Source organism: Carassius auratus, chromosome 33, assembly GCF_003368295.1.
Source record: "Carassius auratus strain Wakin chromosome 33, ASM336829v1, whole genome shotgun sequence".
Lineage (NCBI taxonomy): Eukaryota > Metazoa > Chordata > Actinopteri > Cypriniformes > Cyprinidae > Carassius > Carassius auratus.
This window is the reverse complement of record NC_039275.1, coordinates 2,941,350-2,958,552: the sequence shown is the minus strand read 5'-3', so window position 1 is coordinate 2,958,552 and position 17,203 is coordinate 2,941,350. Positions and strand designations below refer to the sequence as shown.

General features: G+C 36.9%; 2 protein-coding genes across 2 annotated transcripts in view; both read left to right on the top strand.

Annotated features, from left to right (window-relative positions):
* The window catches only part of LOC113052732 (eIF-2-alpha kinase activator GCN1-like), a 53,105-nt gene extending 48,423 nt beyond the window's left edge, over positions 1-4,682 (top strand). Inside the window, exons 54-58 of the mRNA XM_026217153.1 lie at positions 467-563; positions 665-813; positions 1,819-1,929; positions 3,077-3,298; positions 4,323-4,682. Of these exons, the coding sequence (XP_026072938.1) occupies positions 467-563; positions 665-813; positions 1,819-1,929; positions 3,077-3,298; positions 4,323-4,448 (705 nt within the window). The 3' untranslated portion in view covers positions 4,449-4,682. The remainder of the gene's footprint in view (positions 1-466; positions 564-664; positions 814-1,818; positions 1,930-3,076; positions 3,299-4,322) is intronic.
* Positions 4,683-8,822: 4,140 nt separating this feature from the next.
* LOC113052731 (ras-related protein Rab-35-like) lies at positions 8,823-15,781 on the top strand. Its single transcript, XM_026217152.1, has 6 exons — positions 8,823-9,091; positions 10,824-10,874; positions 12,172-12,295; positions 14,379-14,503; positions 14,838-14,962; positions 15,334-15,781. The coding sequence occupies exons 1-6, from the start codon at positions 9,040-9,042 to the stop codon at positions 15,460-15,462; spliced, it is 606 nt and encodes a 201-aa protein (XP_026072937.1). The 5' UTR covers positions 8,823-9,039; the 3' UTR covers positions 15,463-15,781.
* The last annotated feature ends 1,422 nt before the right edge of the window (positions 15,782-17,203 follow it).

Sequence of the window (17,203 nt, the reverse complement as noted above, 5' to 3'; positions counted from 1 at the left end):
CAGTTTGTCTAGGATATTAAAAAAATATTTTCAGATAATATATTGTCAATAGAAAAAGTAAAATTTTGCAAAAGACAATGCTTAAATTTGTTTGTGTGTATATATATATATATCTATATCTATATATATATATAGATATAGATATAGATATATATATATATATATATATAGATATAGAGATATCTATATCTATATATAGATATAGATATATATAGACAGATATGTATATAGACAGATATATATATATATATATAGATAGATAGATAGATAGATAGATAGATAGATAGATAGATAGATATAGAGATGTTTATGTAAAATATTCCTATTATTTCTTTGGTTAAAGACATTCGTGAATATGAATGCATGTGTTCTTTGTCTTTAAACCCGTAACTAGAACAGGATGTGGTTATGTGAACATGTCGTTGTTGCCTTACTTCTCTCTGTGTGTGTGTGTGTGTGTGTGTAGGATGCCACAAGAATGGCCTCAGCAGGCTGTGTTGGCGAGCTGTGTGCCTTCCTGTCAGAAGAGGAGCTGAAGAGTGTGTTACAGCAGCATGTCCTCGGTAAGATCACACACACCTGCCACTGGTTTGTGGATGAGATGCATGGAGAGAAGCCCTTGATTCTAGAGCTGAATCCCCTCATGTGATCTGCTTGTCTGCAGCGGATGTGTCTGGCGTGGACTGGATGGTGCGTCACGGCCGTAGTTTGGCTCTGGCCATCGCAGTGAAGTCCGCTCCTGATCGGCTGTGTTCGGAGGAGTACAGCTCGTCTGTGCTGGAGGCCGTCTTATCCAGCGCCACCTCGGACAGAGTAAGACACCGCAGTGAATCAGCAGAAAGCATGGCTCATACCGGGACCCCTGGGGTTCTTTAGGGCCAAATACATCTCAAATCTCATGAATATGTAAATATTCAACCTCTCAGACGTTCCTAGATCCACCGACAGGTTTAAAGCCCAGGGTTTCTTACACAGAAGGGAACATACAGAATTTGATTTCAATACTTTTCAGACATGAGTAAGTAGAGGAAAAGAGAAAACGATGGTATGGAAAAAATATTGTGATTTCTAAAATATTTTGTTTAAATTTGTTTAAAAAAAAAAAAAATTATGCATCATACAAGCAGAGTGTTTTTTCATGACACTTAGAGCAGCCAATCAACATTTCAGTAATTGTTTAACACAACTAAAGAAATTGGCTACTTTTGTATGTTTTAAGACAAAACTGTTGAATTATTGTAAACAGTGTATTGAAATGATATTGTAATCATAATACTGTTGATTTTGCTATGATTTTAGCCATTGCTGCTGCTATAGTATTAAATAAAAAATAAATGCATAAATAAAATCATTTATCTTATGTTTAGTATGCTCTGGTCATTTTGAAATGGAACATTTGTAGGAATCCTGAAAGCTCGCAACTCCTGAATGTCGTTTAACATCATAGGATTTAATAAGATCTTGCATTTTTTTAGTGCACTGATGCAAACGTTTGATTCTCGTGTGTGTGTGTGTGTGTGCGATTACTGATATGACACAACTCTGTATAATGACATGGGTATGACACAGGTATTACGAGGAGAGAGTGACTTATGAGGACATGACCCATGTCCCCATTTTTCAAAACACTTATAAATCATACAGAATGAGTTTTTTTTGAGAAAGTAAAAATGCACAAAGTTTCCTGTGAGAGTTAGGGTTAGGGGTAGGGTTGGTGAAGGGACATAGAATATACAGTTTGTACAGTATAAAAACCATTACACCTATGGGATGAACACACTTTACACAAAAACAAACGTGTGTGTGTGTTTTCTGCAGATCCCCATCGCCTGCAGTGGCATCAGAGCCATGGGTTACCTGATGAGACACCAGCTCCGCTCAGGAGGACCGGAGAGCGTCTCGCCCCGCATCATCACACAGTTCATCAAGGTGAGACTGACTCCAGCACACACTGAGACAAACCGCTTGCTATACAGTAGTGTACAGATTACTGGAGAATGGACACTGCATACTTGATATGCTTGGCAACAAACAATGAGCAGCACTTTTGTTACAGTGTTCATTTTTGTTTGCATTAGTTAAAAATATAGCTGGTTAGTGTTCCTGTAGCTCAAGTGGTAGAGCATTGTGTTAACAAGCGCAAGGTTGGGGGTTCGAATCCCAGGGAACACGTTAGGAGAAAATTGTTATCATGAATGCAGTGTAAGTCGTTTTGAATAAAAGCATCTGCTAAATGCATAAATTTAATTTAAATTTATTTTATTGTTAGTAATTTTAACTAGGGTCCCATGTGTAAGAGTAAATGTTGAACTTAAACTAATTAACTAATGAAAAATTGCATTTATTACGTTATCACAATATAGTTTTTTCTGGTTATTTTGAGCACTTTACATTATGGGATACGGTTTGTCATGTAGTATAGGATGATATTATTTTTATATAATTTTTCATGTCTTTCGATATTGACACCGAAATATTTAATTTATCAGGAAATGCATTTGACGTATCCGTTAGACCTCAACAATGAACACAAACATAACTTTGTTATGAGTAAACTCTGTGCAATTCATTGTAATATTTCCCTAATTCAGTGTTCGAATGCAAATTAATAATTAAAAAAAGTCTCTAATAAAAATGAATTCGGAAAACTTGCACAATTTAATCAATTTTAAAATGTCAAATAAAATTTTTTTTTTTTGCAGATTTTTTTTTTTCAAGTGAAGTGCAGCACAAGAGAAGTTGCGTAGTGCATAAGTTAATAAAATATATTTTAAATAAAAATTTAATTCCTCATAATAATAAATCATTGTTATTATTACTTTGAGAAGTAATTTTACTAGACAGTAGTAATGTATTTCTGGCATCATTTGTACAAAATTACTCATTTAAAATGTAAAAATACAAACAACTTAGAATGTTGTTTCAGTGATTTATTGCACAGCCCTATCTGGTTATATTCCGTACGTATTCCATAAGATATTTTTTGTGCGTCATTGAGAGCAAACTCACTCACATTAGTTGGACTGACACACAGCAGAGATGTTGAGTTCCCCGTCTGCTGTGGCTCCTCCCACAGTGTCTGCAGAACCAGTCGAGTGACATTCGTCTGGTGACGGAGCGCGTGCTCTGGTGGGTGTGTAAGGAGGCGGAGACTCCCGCTCTGGAGCCCAATCTGGTCAAACCGCTCATCAAAGCCCTGCTGGACAACACCAAGGACAAGAACACCGGCGTCCGAGCGCAGAGCGAACACACGCTCGTCAGCCTGCTGCGGCTGCGCCAGGGAGACGACGGCATGCAGGTCAGTCCGAGCATGCTCCTGATTTTTTTTTTTTTTTACAAATTTTCTAATTTTGTTTTCTCATCAGATCTAAAATGTATCCGACTCCATTGAGTGCTCATGCTTTTTATGCACATTTTAGGATTTTAACACACATCTGCTGTTTCCATAAAGCATTTAACTCTTTCCCTGCCAGCATTTTTTAAATAAGTTTCCAGCCACCGCTAGCGATTTTGATTTTCACTAAACTTTGATCACCTCCAGTATATTTTGCTGTATCAATATTTGAATATGCAATACACCAACATAAAGATCAGAGCCTCTACTTTTAAACAGAAAAATCTTGTATTCTAGCTTAATTTTTTTTTTGCAACAACACTTGAATATAGGTGGGTTTCATGAAAATGTATAGTTTTGATCAAAAAGGTGAGAAGGATTTATTTATTTTATCAAAAACTATAATCTGGATGATATGCAGTATGATTATCAAGGCATAAATCCAGTAAATCGCTTCCATCAACACCTCCAAAGCTTGCACAGACATATTCCACTTCCTGTATAAACATTTTACTCTTGCTGTTGATCACATTATTTTTAATATGCATCTGCTTACATAAGAGATCACTTGTTCCTCCGTCCTGTTCACGTGTTTTTGTTCGGGAGGTTTTGTACTCGTTCAGAGGATGTGTAATGGCGCCCCCTAGTGTATAACAGTGAAAACGCAAAAAGCTGTGAAAACTCGTCTTTGACGGGGAAACATTGTCTTCTAAGAGACGAGATAACTCGTCAATGGCGGGGAAAGAGTTAATGTGGGAAATCTCTGTATCTCAATGTTGCATGGCATTTCTTTGTAATTACTGTGAAATTTACTAGCAATTTCTGAAATAAAACTGTCTTTTTTTTGTTTTCAGTTTGGATGACAGATGTTAGGCAAAATATTTACAGCTTTTTCATTCAATAAACACAGATCATTGATAAACAAAAACTTGTAGCCAATAAAGACACTGCGTTTCAAATAAGGTCTGCATGTGTACATTTGTTTCAGAGCATCAGTGCGATCCTGGACGCGGCCAGTAATGAGCTGCTGTCAGAATGTTACCGCAGATCCTTGAAGAAGATCTCCAGCCTTCCCGACTCCAACGAAGAGATCGACGACACCATCCTGACATGATGGACTGCTTCAGCTGCTCTGAATCCTGCATCCGTCAGTCTCACACACACACACACACACACTCTCCTCACGCTAGCTTTGACTCTTCATGTCGTTTACACCACAAGGAAAGCCTGGGAAAGTACTCATTGTGCTGATCCCCTGAAATCATCATCTAAAATCTGCATTTTCCTTTTTAATTTAAATTTGTGACTTTTTCTTTTGGTTTTTCTTCTGAAAGATGAAGTATTAATTTGTGCCATTTCTTTTCAAACACTGATGTTCTGCTGCCTTTTTCTATTTCGTTTGGATGGTGAGCAGTTTTTTTGCTGTTGTGATTGATTCTCCGTGTGTGTGTGAGACACGTGAGCCATTAACAACCCTAAGGATGTGATGCTGATGTATCCAGTTAGCACGGTGTCCTCTAATAATGGTTGTATGAATAAATAGAAAATGAAAAGTTTGCTTTAAATAAATGTTTTGAGTCAAAGAAATGACTTTTGTTCTGTTTTTTAATGTTTTAATATTTAGTTGGGGGGAGGTTTTGAATGAATAAAATGCCTTTTTCCATCTTCACACAGTCTTGAATCTTGCTCACAGAAAGCACTTGATAAATTGTCTCTGTGGCTGGGTTACAAAGTTAAAATCGTCTAGTGTTTCGGGGGCCCTACGCAGCTTGTGTACTTTTTGTAAAGGGGGAATCGGCTCTGGTTAAAGGGATAGTTCACCTAACGTCGCTGGTCCCCATTGACTTCCATTGTATGAGGGAAAAAACCTATGCAAATCACTGAAGATCACCAACTGAAGGTGAGCTAAACCTTTAAGGACATATTCAGACTTTAGGTTTATTGTGTGGTAAATACCATCAACGTTTTGCTGTAACAGAGCTAGAAATATAATATAAATAGATTGCATTTATGTAAGAGTCTGTAACAAATAAGGATGCTGGAAAACAGTGTAACCTCAAGAAAACATCTTGATATTCATGAATTAAATTTAACCTCATGAATTGAATCCTGGGATGATTTAAACACTGTAAAATCTTCACTTGTTGACAATCCAATTTTGCATTAAAAAAGAATGCCTTTGATCAAAAAGTTTTTAAAATCAGTCATGTCCACATCGTTTTGTACCTAAAACTAAATGTATTCCTAAAGAAAGAATAAGTGCATAACAATAGACAAAAGGGTTATTAGACTAACAAAAGAGTTCATCCTCATCATAAAGCCACGGATCTGAAGTCTTGATTTGAAAGGTCTGAGGGTTTCAGCAGTGATCAGATGCATCGTAAACCCCTCTGTGTGTCATCACTGAGCCCATAGGCAACAGAATTCATCTTCAGCTGATCCCGAGGGAATCAAATCTGCAGTTTTCTGGCAGATTCTCAAAGTTCAGACCGCTTTGGAAAGTTGCCCGGAGTTTTCTGGCTCTCGCTGAGAAACTGCTGAGATGTCATGAATGCATTTCTTTGTTGGCACGAAGGAAGAAAAATCAGACATTGCCTTTAAAAAGCACTATGGTGGTACCGTGGAGCAGTATCAGATGGTAATACTACCAATAGTACATGGAAATGATAATTACTAGGTTCAAATATCATGGTATTAACACTGTATTTAAAATAATAATGCTCTATTAGGCTATCATAACCAAACATTTTCTTTGTAAGTGTAACATCCAGTAGTGTAGCCAGAAAAGAGACTCTGGGTGTGCATATGGAAATCTGGGTGTGCCACATTTATTGTCAGATTACTGTGCAAAATTATGGGATAGTATTTTTGTCACACTGCTTCCGTCCAACCATACTCCTATAGTGTTAATTTGCAGGTCGTGTCAAAATGTAGTTAATTGTTAAATGTAATCATTTTCTTCCAAATACGATAATTTTGAACTTCTGGTACGATACTTGGACATTTCCAATCTGGCAACACTGTCTGTTGATGTTGGGCCCAGGGAGGGAGAGACATCCTCATCAGGGGTCACGCTAGGCCAGGGTTTTCAACCACATAATGTTTATTTTAGGTTTCATACATTTAAATATACATAATCACGAGTAAAACAATACATTGGTAGTTTGTAAAATAGACACTGATGTCTATGGTAGCAGCAAAAAACTTATCAAATGTAATTTGCCAACGTGTTTTAGTAATATATCCAACACACATAGCAAAAAAATAAAGTTTACTCTATTCTTCGTCCAGTTTAACAGCCACTTACTTTCATGTATTTCGGGAGAAACTGGGGAATTCAAGTGCTGACTGGACTCTGAACTGCAGCGCTCATCTCGTTATAGATCAAGATAATTTATAAAGGTTTTTAAACGAAGAATCAGAATATCGGATAGTTTAGACATGGTAAGCAAGTTTTTGTATATATTTTAATAAAAAATTAAAAACTAAGTAAAACGAATACCGATACATCTGTTAGTGGCTGCGGTGTGCCACGTGACAATCATGACGAGTCGCCATGGAAACAAGGGGTCAGTTAAAATATTTGAAACTTACGCTAGAAAGGATTGATTTATATATATATATATATATATATATATATATATATATATATATATATATATATATATATATATATATATATATATATATTCTAAGTAAACAACAATAGCCCAAGTTTAGTAAACTTTTTATTGAGACTATAAAAAATAATTCTGCATCTATTTTTAGGTGTGCCAGCTGCCACCCTGGCACACCCGTGGCTATGCCACTGTAACAATGGATGAAAAGTTTAGAGCCCTACTGATGATTAAGTCTAGAGTGTGTCCACCTTTGTGTGTGGGTCCATGTACATGCTGAATCGACAGGTACACTTACTGCTTCGATGTCCAGATCTGAATTTAAAAAAAATCTCAAACATGCTAGGATCTGAATCAACCGAGTCGCGAGCAGGCTCCGAAGTGCCGATCTGAATAAACAGAGTCGCGAACAGGCTCCGAAGTGCCGATCTGAATAAACAGAGTCGCGAACATGCTCCGAAGTGCCGATCTGAATCAACCGAGTCGCGAGCAGGCTCCGAAGTGCCGATCTGAATAAACAGAGTCGCGAACAGGCTCCGAAGTGCCGATCTGAATCAACCGAGTCGCGAGCAGGCTCCGAAGTGCCGATCTGAATAAACAGAGTCGCGAACAGGCTCCGAAGTGCCGATCTGAATCAACCGAGTCGCGAACAGGCTCCGAAGTGCCGATCTGAATCAACCGAGTCGCGAACAGGCTCCGAAGTGCCGATCTGAATCAACCGAGTCGCGAGCAGGCTCCGAAGTGCCGATCTGAATCAACCGAGTCGCGAACATGCTCCGAAGTGCCGATCTGAATCAACCGAGTCGCGAACATGCTCCGAAGTGCCGATCTGAATCAACCGAGTCGCGAGCAGGCTCCGAAGTGCCGATCTGAATCAACCGAGTCGCGAACAGGCTCCGAAGTGCCGATCTGAATCAACCGAGTCGCGAACATGCTCCGAAGTGCCGATCTGAATCAACCGAGTCGCGAACAGGCTCCGAAGTGCCGATCTGAATCAACCGAGTCGCGAACAAAAAATTATATTTATATTCTAAGTAAACAACAATAGCCCAAGTTTAGTAAACATTTTTTATTGAGACTATAAAAAATAACTCTGCATCTATTTTTATTCAGCTGCCACTGTGGGTAGCACAGGCACACCCTGGCACACCCGTGGCTACGCCACTGGTAACATCCATTTGTAAAGCATTCAACACGTTTCCATCATGAATTGTTTTTGCCTTTAAAGTGGTGTATATGGCAAATTTGTCAAGTTTGTTGATTCAAAGAATATTCTGTGGTTTTAAAAAGTATTAACATGTTGTTGCACTGACGCATTTTTTTATACATAGGCCTAGATTTAATTTATAGAAGTGTAAATAGCAAATAAAGAGTCTTAATATTCATAAATTAAACCGGAACCAAATGGAACGCATTACGTCAGAGATGCACAGAATCTATGTACTTTTAAATCTTATAAAAAAAAAACTTTCTTGATGATTCTTAATTTTTTTAAGTTCTGTATGTGGTCATTTTTATGTAAAACGCATTGAGAACTGCTATATAAGTTATTGTTATATTTAAAAAAAATGAGAGAGAAAATGTTTGAAATAATGATTAGGTTGTGTACACTCACTGAAGATGTAAAGTAATTATTATCTGTTGTTGTTGCTGCTGCATAAAATGCAGAAAAAAAATCAAGAGAAAAACTAACGAATTTAATTTTAATATAAACGTTTTCGATATCCTATTTGTCATTGACTTATTTTATGGTTAAAAAATTAATTGATGTGCCGCCTTTGACCCAAATACATCAGATAATTTGTATCGCGATGCGTGCTTGTTGACGGCTGTTACGTCATATGGCGTCGGCGCGTTCTGATTGGTCCTCAGCTGCGCTGGTGCAGCAGGAGGAAGCGCCGTTTCCGGTAATGAGCGACTGACTGCTGACAAACCCCGACGACAAACCCGCTGCTTTCGGCATCTACCGGCGTGAAATTGTCCGCTCTCATCCGGGCGGGACGTCAGACGGGTTCCAGAAAAACGTTCGGCTGGAGAGAGGCGTGAAGCTGCAGCAGAGCCGCGGGGTTTGAGCCTCCCAGCGCCGGTATGGCCCGCGACTACGATCACCTCTTCAAGCTGCTGATCATCGGTGACAGCGGTAAGAGACGCCGCGGATGCGTGACGGGAAGCGGGCCGGGGCGAGGCTCTGCGGGGCTCCGAGTGTCTCGTATTAAAACTGTGAGCACCGAGAGGTCTGATTTAACGCTCACACGAACATGTTTCTGATCGGGCTGATCACCGCACACAGGCCGGAGATCTGCTTATCAATCATTTATTCACAACTAGGGCAGACATGCATTCTTTTAAATGACTTCAAAAAAGTATTTGAACACTTCATATGTCTGAATGTCACCAAATGTAAAGGCAAGTGTTATTTGTTGAAAATATAAACGCTTTCCAGTCAAAACATTTGATATACTTTGTTTGAAATGATCTTTGTTGAAAGTGAAGATGGCATTTAGAAACTTAATGGAATATGCTGATAGTGCATGTGATTCTGGACACACGAGAAGAGCTGATTAATGCATCTCTATACAAAAATAGAAGCTGGAGAAAAAAATGATCTTGCAGTATTTGAGATGCACAGATATGTGACATTCAGACACTTTAAGGCAGTTTTGTGCACAGGGCGAACAGATCTGATGAATTCTGTACCTGTAAATGAACTGATCAGAAACTGAAATCCGGATATTTCAAGTGCTTGTAAGTGACGAGTAAAAAACACTTTGTTTGTGCTGTTTTATTGTCAGGTGGTTAAAGTTGAGTCTCGTGTGTTTCGGTCTAGCGTTTGCACCAAAGCAAAGGTGAGATTGTGTCCTGTTTTCATGGGATGGTTAACAGCCATGCGACACATCACAGCGCGGTCCTTGTGGTTTTGAGCTTTTGCACCTTGACTCAAATGAGCTCCATCAAACGGTTTGAATGAAATGTAGATTATTAATGTCAAATTGGCTTGAATTCTGATTGTCTGGTTTGTAGTTGGAATCAAAGAATACTAACATAATATTATTGTATTTTTATGTTCTTTAACAGTTTATTTAAAATATATCTTTAGAAGTAGTCCATACAGGACATGGGTGATACACACAAGTCTCAGTGTTTCAGTTTTATGTGCTCTTATGTCTTTTATTTGTGCTCTGGTTAATTAATGAAGTGACCTAATAATATCTGGGATCTGTGATGAAAGAAAATCTTTGGATTCATCTAGACTTCAGTTATAAGCCGAGCATTTGATCTGTTTTCTGGCAGCTGGATTTGTTCGGTTATGTGATCTTTTCGAGAAGCCTCAGATTTAAAATGTGGGTTGTCCACTACTAGTAAGTCCTGTAATAGAAGTAATGATATGATCCTTGTTATATTCTACAGGAATCAAGTGATTTGATGCGTTTCTTGTGTGTTTGTGGTGTCATTTGTCAGGAGAGGATGTTTGTTTGGTTTATCTTCCTTTCTGAGAGTCAGCGGTCGTAGTCTCAGATGGTACGCCTACAGACATTCATGAACTGACAGATACATATTCCACAGAAATATCTCACAGATACCGCCTGCTCCAATCTGATTGGCCGAGTTTTTGTTTTGAATTACCTGAGAGCTGAAGAAAGTGGCACGGTCATTGGCAGACAGCCTCTTCATGTCTAAACTTGGGATAATCTGCAGTATCTGACAACATAGAAGGAAAGGTTTCTTGTTTAAAAGGATTTTAGGTTTTGTCTCTCAGCAGTAAATCTGAAAGCCGTTAATGGTGAGCAGGCGTTCAGCTGAAATCTGCTGCTTCATATGTTGCGTGGTTTTTCCTCATTCTTTGTTTTTTTATTTGCTGTTTGTGATTGCAGGTGTCGGAAAGAGCAGTCTTCTCCTGCGCTTTGCAGACAACACTTTTTCAGGTAAGATGCATGAACATGTCCAGCGTCATCTGTCTGATTTATTATCAGTCCTGAGGTTTTCTGAAGCCGAGAGTGTTGGGAGGATTTTTAGTTTTTCAGTATTTTACTTCCAAGTCCTTGTGCAGATTTTATTTTCTGTAATGTAGAAAACAATTGATAGAAATGAATAAATGCTCTCTTATTTTAGAGAAAATAGATATTTATTAGGGATGTAACTATGCACCGCGAGCCTGATGAAATTGAAACAAATGTGACTTTTCAAATCGGTTGATGTTAAACGAATCGCGATACAATTGCGGTTAGACTTTACATGAATGTATTTCTGAGGGGTATTTCTGACTGTCTTTAGAAAAGATTAGATGATATTAGATCATTATTTTGTATAATGCATATTAAAGCAGTGCTGCTTTGTTTACAGTAACCAAGGCAATCCTGTATCACTGCTGTTCCATAAGCGCCACCTGCTGTCAGAGAACGAATTTGTGTTTTCATTCAGCCTCTCTGCAGTTTTTTGGGTTGTTTACAAATGTAAAATTTTAATTTCACAAAGATTTCTTCAGCATTTTGTCCAAGCAATAATAAAATGACATCTTTTGATTTATAATTTGATTCAAATCATATCGTGAGATCAGTGTCATGAATCGTATAACTTCATGAGTTGAGTGAATTGTTACATGTCTAATATTTATTATTTTATAGAAATACACCAATTTTATGAATGATACACTACTATTCAAAATAAAAAAATGTGTACTTTTCAGCAAAGATGTATTAAATTGAACAAAAGTGACATTTAATGTTACAAATGATTTCTGTTTTTAAATATTGTTCTTTATATTCATCTGTGAATCGTGAAAAATAAAATGTATTACAGTTTCCAGAAACATTTTAATTGTTTTCAACATTGATGATAATCAATGAGCAGCAAATCAGCATATTTTCATGATTTCTGAAGATAATGTGACACTGAAGACTGGAAGAATGATGCAAAAAATTCACAGGAATAAATAAAATATATAAAACAGATATATATATTCAAATAGAAAACCCTTATAATATTATCTCACATTGCAAATTGTACAGTATTTTTACTCAAACTGAAATCATTGTCATATTATCATGTCTAATAGGTCATGTGATGCATAAGCTAAATGTAGGACAAAAGTGTGGTGTTCCTAAAATATTTTTCAGGGCAATGTTTGTAGCACATATTATGAAAATAAAGGGCTTGAATAAGCCCAACCTAGTCTATTATGATCGCACATTGAATGCTCTTTGGTGGTGTTTTGTGTTGTAGGTAGTTACATCACCACTATAGGAGTGGACTTCAAGATCCGGACGGTGGAGATTAATGGAGAGAAGGTGAAGCTGCAGATTTGGGACACAGCTGGACAAGAGCGATTCAGAACCATCACATCTACGTGAGTCAAACGCGTGATCAAAGGGGCTTGGAACGCTTCAGGGAATCTGTTTGATGTTTTTAATTAGTGCTGTAATGTTTTATAGCCACTGTTTGACTGAGGGTCAGCATCCACCATCGGCACTCTGGGACTGAAACTGTCCTTGGGCTTTAAGTTCACACTTCCTGTGGTGTGAGGAGTTATTTGTTGTGATGTTTGGATGTTTTTTACAATTCCTCGAGCACACACCAGCCATTACATAATAAACTTAATTTGTGTAGAAGCGTTCATACAGAATTTGCCTAATAAAATACATTAATCATTAGCAAGCTTAAGTTTCAGTTGAAGTTTTAAGGTTATTGTGAGTCTTGACAAGGTTTTTAAAAGTCTTAATTTCCCCTTGATCAGATTGAGACCTAAATGATGCAAAGTCTTGTTTTCTGAGTAATTGAACCAATTGAAATGAGTTTATTCCCAAACAAGAACAAATATCTGACAATGGAATATAAAAACATGTTTTCCGTTTGAATTAAGTTGATTATTTGTTTTTTTTTATATCACTTTGATTTCTCATAAACAAGACTTAATTTTTTATTTTGCTTCTCAAGTAAATTTATCTTGATTTAAGAATCTTTAGACATTTGCACTGGAAAACAAAGCAAAAATAAAAATGTCTGCAGTTTGATTGGAAAATGCGGTAAAAGCTATTTCCATATTCTAGAGGTTGGGAGGATAGATAATTCATTTTATATATACATTAAAAACTAATAGATCAATTGGAAGGTTTTTTTTTTTTCTTGAAGTGTTTATAATAGAAGTCATTTGCATTTAGAAACCATACTGAATGTGTTACTTTCAATTTATTCTTTACATTTTCTTCACTTGTTCTTTAAAAGTCTTACATTTACTACATACACCCTTAGAAATGCAAAGACCTTCGGACCTGTTAATGTGGCGACATAGTTACGTGTGCAATGACCTGAAGCCCGATGGTCATTACGTAGCTAACAAGGGAATGTGTGCTGCTTCATTAGTGTCTCGTTAGTGTGTGTAAGTATGTTCATGCATGTTTATGTGCGGTTTTGATCTTTTATTAAGGCAGAACTGTGACAGGCAGTAATAATAGTGGTTTAGTCACTCCAGGCCTCTCAAAGAGCTCTTTGTGTGTGTGTGTATGTCTTTGTGTCTGTATTTGGAGACAGAAGACAGCCTGTGCTTTTAAGTCAGAGGTTGTGCTGGGAAAAATGCTCTCTATTCTCATCGTCCTGTCGTCAGCCTGTGAGATTACCAATACACAATATTGTGTTAATTGATTTATTTACTTGGTTTCATTGCCGTAGAGTGAACCAACTCCAGGCTAAGGCTAAAAGCAGCCTAATGTTAGTGTTATCTATTAACTACACAATGTATATTTTTAGTCAAGTAGAATATGGATGTCATAAAATATTTCTAATAAGACTGAACTTGTATTTAACATGATCACAGTTTAATACAAACTTCGTTACTAATTCTAATGCTTACATTTCCTCATTTCAGTAAGCGAACAAAGAACATTTTCATTATCAAAGAACACCACTGACTTCAATCTAGGGCAAGTTAATGCACTTTAAAAAAAACTCCCATTATAATCAGTGAAACTATCTCTTATACTTAAATCGCACACAAATCTGCTCTTTGTTTATTATTTAGAGAATTTAAAGAGCAGAAATCAATCAGCGAGTGTGCACACTCAACAAAACTGTTTCAGCGATGACTCATCTGAACGTCTTTGATTGGCCATTTGCAGAAGCTCAACAGAATCATGTGTGATTGGTTATGATGTTATAGTGTTCCTGTAGCTCAATTGGTAGAGCATTGCAATCTCAAGCGCAAGGTTTGGTGTTTGATTCCCCGGGAACACATGTAAAACAAACAATTTTGTGTCAATATCTTCGAAGGCATCAGTCGCAGGTGATTTCTCTCACTATTACCAAAAACGCGATACTATAATCTATCAGCAAAACCCTATTCAGAGATCTGTTCCTCTATTCACTGTTGGTTACTGAGATAAATTTTTGTTGATTTAAAGCTTAACTCTTTAAAACTCTTTTATTTCCATGCTCAGGTATTACAGAGGAACCCATGGGGTCATAGTAGTGTATGACGTCAGCAGTGCTGAATCCTTTGTTAATGTCAAGCGTTGGCTGCATGAAATAAACCAGAACTGCGATGACGTCTGTCGAATATTAGGTGAGTTATCTACTAAATGATCTACATGTTACATTTTATTTTATATTGTTTTATTTAAATATTATATTATTTTTATATGTATATTTAGTTTTTTATGTATTAATAAGTCCAGTTCTATTTGAAAATAACCGCTGTTTTGATTGGCTAATGTCTTTGCATATGAAATGTGGTGTAATTCAGACTGTTGGTAGTCATATTTTAACGAGCCCATGGTTGTGATTTTATTTCTATGATATTAACCCTTTAGTACACAAATTAGTAGACTTTAAGTAAATCCAATGGTGACATCTGTATACATTTTTGTCTACACATGTCTATCTTTTTCTTACTTTAGTGGGCAATAAAAATGACGATCCAAACTCTAAGGTTGTGGAGACGAATGACGCAAAGAAGTTTGCTGAGCAGATGGGCATCAGCCTGTTTGAGACGAGCGCAAAAGAGAACATCAACGTGGAGGAGGTGAGTTCCTCAGGGCTCTGTATTAGGACCATTCGGATAGTGCTGTGAAACACCAAAAACTCACTAGTGTGCAGCTTCCAGGTCAGGGAAACTCTCTAAAATGTACTTTTGCTCTGCTCTAGAATATTTAATTTCATATTTCACAGAATGAGCTCTTGAATAATCAATCACTTGTGCACATCCCTAGTTGAAAGTAGTCAAAACTAAATTTTAATTACCTGATGTGTGTCATCGATTTTAAAGTGACTTCAAACGCGGCTCATCTAATCAGATTTTATGGCTGTATATGTTGTATGAAGTGGGTTAATATCTATTAAAATCAGTTTTGGAGGGTGCAATAACATATACGTGTGTTTCTGGTCTTTGTGTAGATGTTTAACTGCATCACAGAGCTGGTGCTCCGGGCAAAGAAAGAGTCTGTGGCCAAACAGCAGCAACAGCAGCAAAACGATGTGATTAAACTCGGCAAAAATAGCAAACGGAAAAAAAAATGCTGCTAGTGGATGAACAGGTGTTCTTCTGCACGGCGATCTGCACTTGCAGATGGACTGTGATCATCTCACTTAAGTTTTCACAAAAACACAATGTGTACAGATGCAGGCCTTTTTGGACCGAGACAAACCACAGTGACTTTTTAAAAGAAAATGTACAGATTTTATCAGAGTCAAGGATTTTTATTTGGAATTCGTGATATTTAATAAAAGATCTTCCTTCTTTATTGAAGGACCAGCAAGCTGACGTGATCGCCAAACCGTGCAGGTTTATGTATGCTTACTTTCTGTATACTCTACAGTGATTATATATCTCTATTATCCACCATCTCAGGAGTGATTTTTATTTTCTTCTTTATTTTGCTTCTCTTTGTCTTTTTTGTGGAATGCCATTGTTTGTTTCCTGCATGAACAATTTTTTTTTTTTTTTTTTTAATCCTTTTTTTATTATTATTTTTTAATGAAAGCATACAATTACAGAAATTTACTCAACATGGACTCAAAAGGATGCCAACAACTTTTTTAAATAATATCAATTAGGGATTGGTGTTTTTTTTTTTTTTTTTTTTAAGCCTGTATCATTGGGTTAATCTTGCAAAAAAAAAGCTTCTCCACAAAATTTTGTATTATATTTTGCATAAAGAAAATGAAGCCTATGTTTAGGATCAAGCACATTTTGTCTCAAATTCCCATAGCCAATGCAAGAAATTTTATGTTTCTAAATTGTAAAGTAATTCTACATCATGATAGTATTTGTTGTACAAAAATGGGATACAGAAAGGGATACAAAAATGTCTTGTTCAAAGATGTTTTTGTGTCCCTTAAAAGAAAAAGACTATTAAAGCAACAAGAATTGACTGAGAAATTAAAACACATTGATGCCTTTCAGTAATGTGCATACAAAAGAGCATTAGCATTAATCAAGAAAAAAAAACAAATCTTAAATTAGGCTTAATTTCTTCATGGAAAATGTAATTTCTGTTTGTCCTTTAGATTAACATGGTCTCATGAGATTCACCGCATTAGTTCAGGCTTCGGGTCTTCATGATGTGGACAGCAGAGCTCTTACACATTCACAGATGTCTTCTGCCGCTTCGGGCTTGTGTTTTTCTGCTTTGTTTTTCCGATGAAGAGGATGAGAGTGGATGATGCTGTCATAATCTCAGAACAGTCCTTTCCTTCATTGTTGCCATATAGTCGTCCTCCGTATCAGCCGTTTGGAGGACGGGTTTGTGAGTGAATTCAGTCAAAGCTGATGTTAAGAACAAGATTTCTTCATCTGCATCTTATGGAAGAGCAGCGTTAGTGTGCCATATGAGGTTAAATGATGCACAAACATCTGGACCCAGAAGAAGTCGATACAAGCAAGGTTTAAAAACATAATCACAGTTTATGCACAGTTGCAAACGGTGTATTGCTAATGTGAGATGTAATGTGTTTTATATGTGGCAGGGAGATGTTATGTTAAAGCGTTTAAGCCAAAGGGGTGAATCAGAATCTTGGGTTCATCCTTAAAATTTTTACTGAACCGGCTTTATGGCAGATCACTCTGTATGATCTTTCATTGGCGTCTCTATGGAGGTGAATCTCACAAAAACATGACCATGTCCCAATTCACATAAAAAGAAAATGTGTATGTTATTGTAAAATCTTGGCGTCAAGGTTTTTTAAATGCATCTGCATTAGTCATTGCACAAAATTTTCCCCCATAAAAGTGAAGATTTTTTTACCCACCTTTATATTTTTTTGA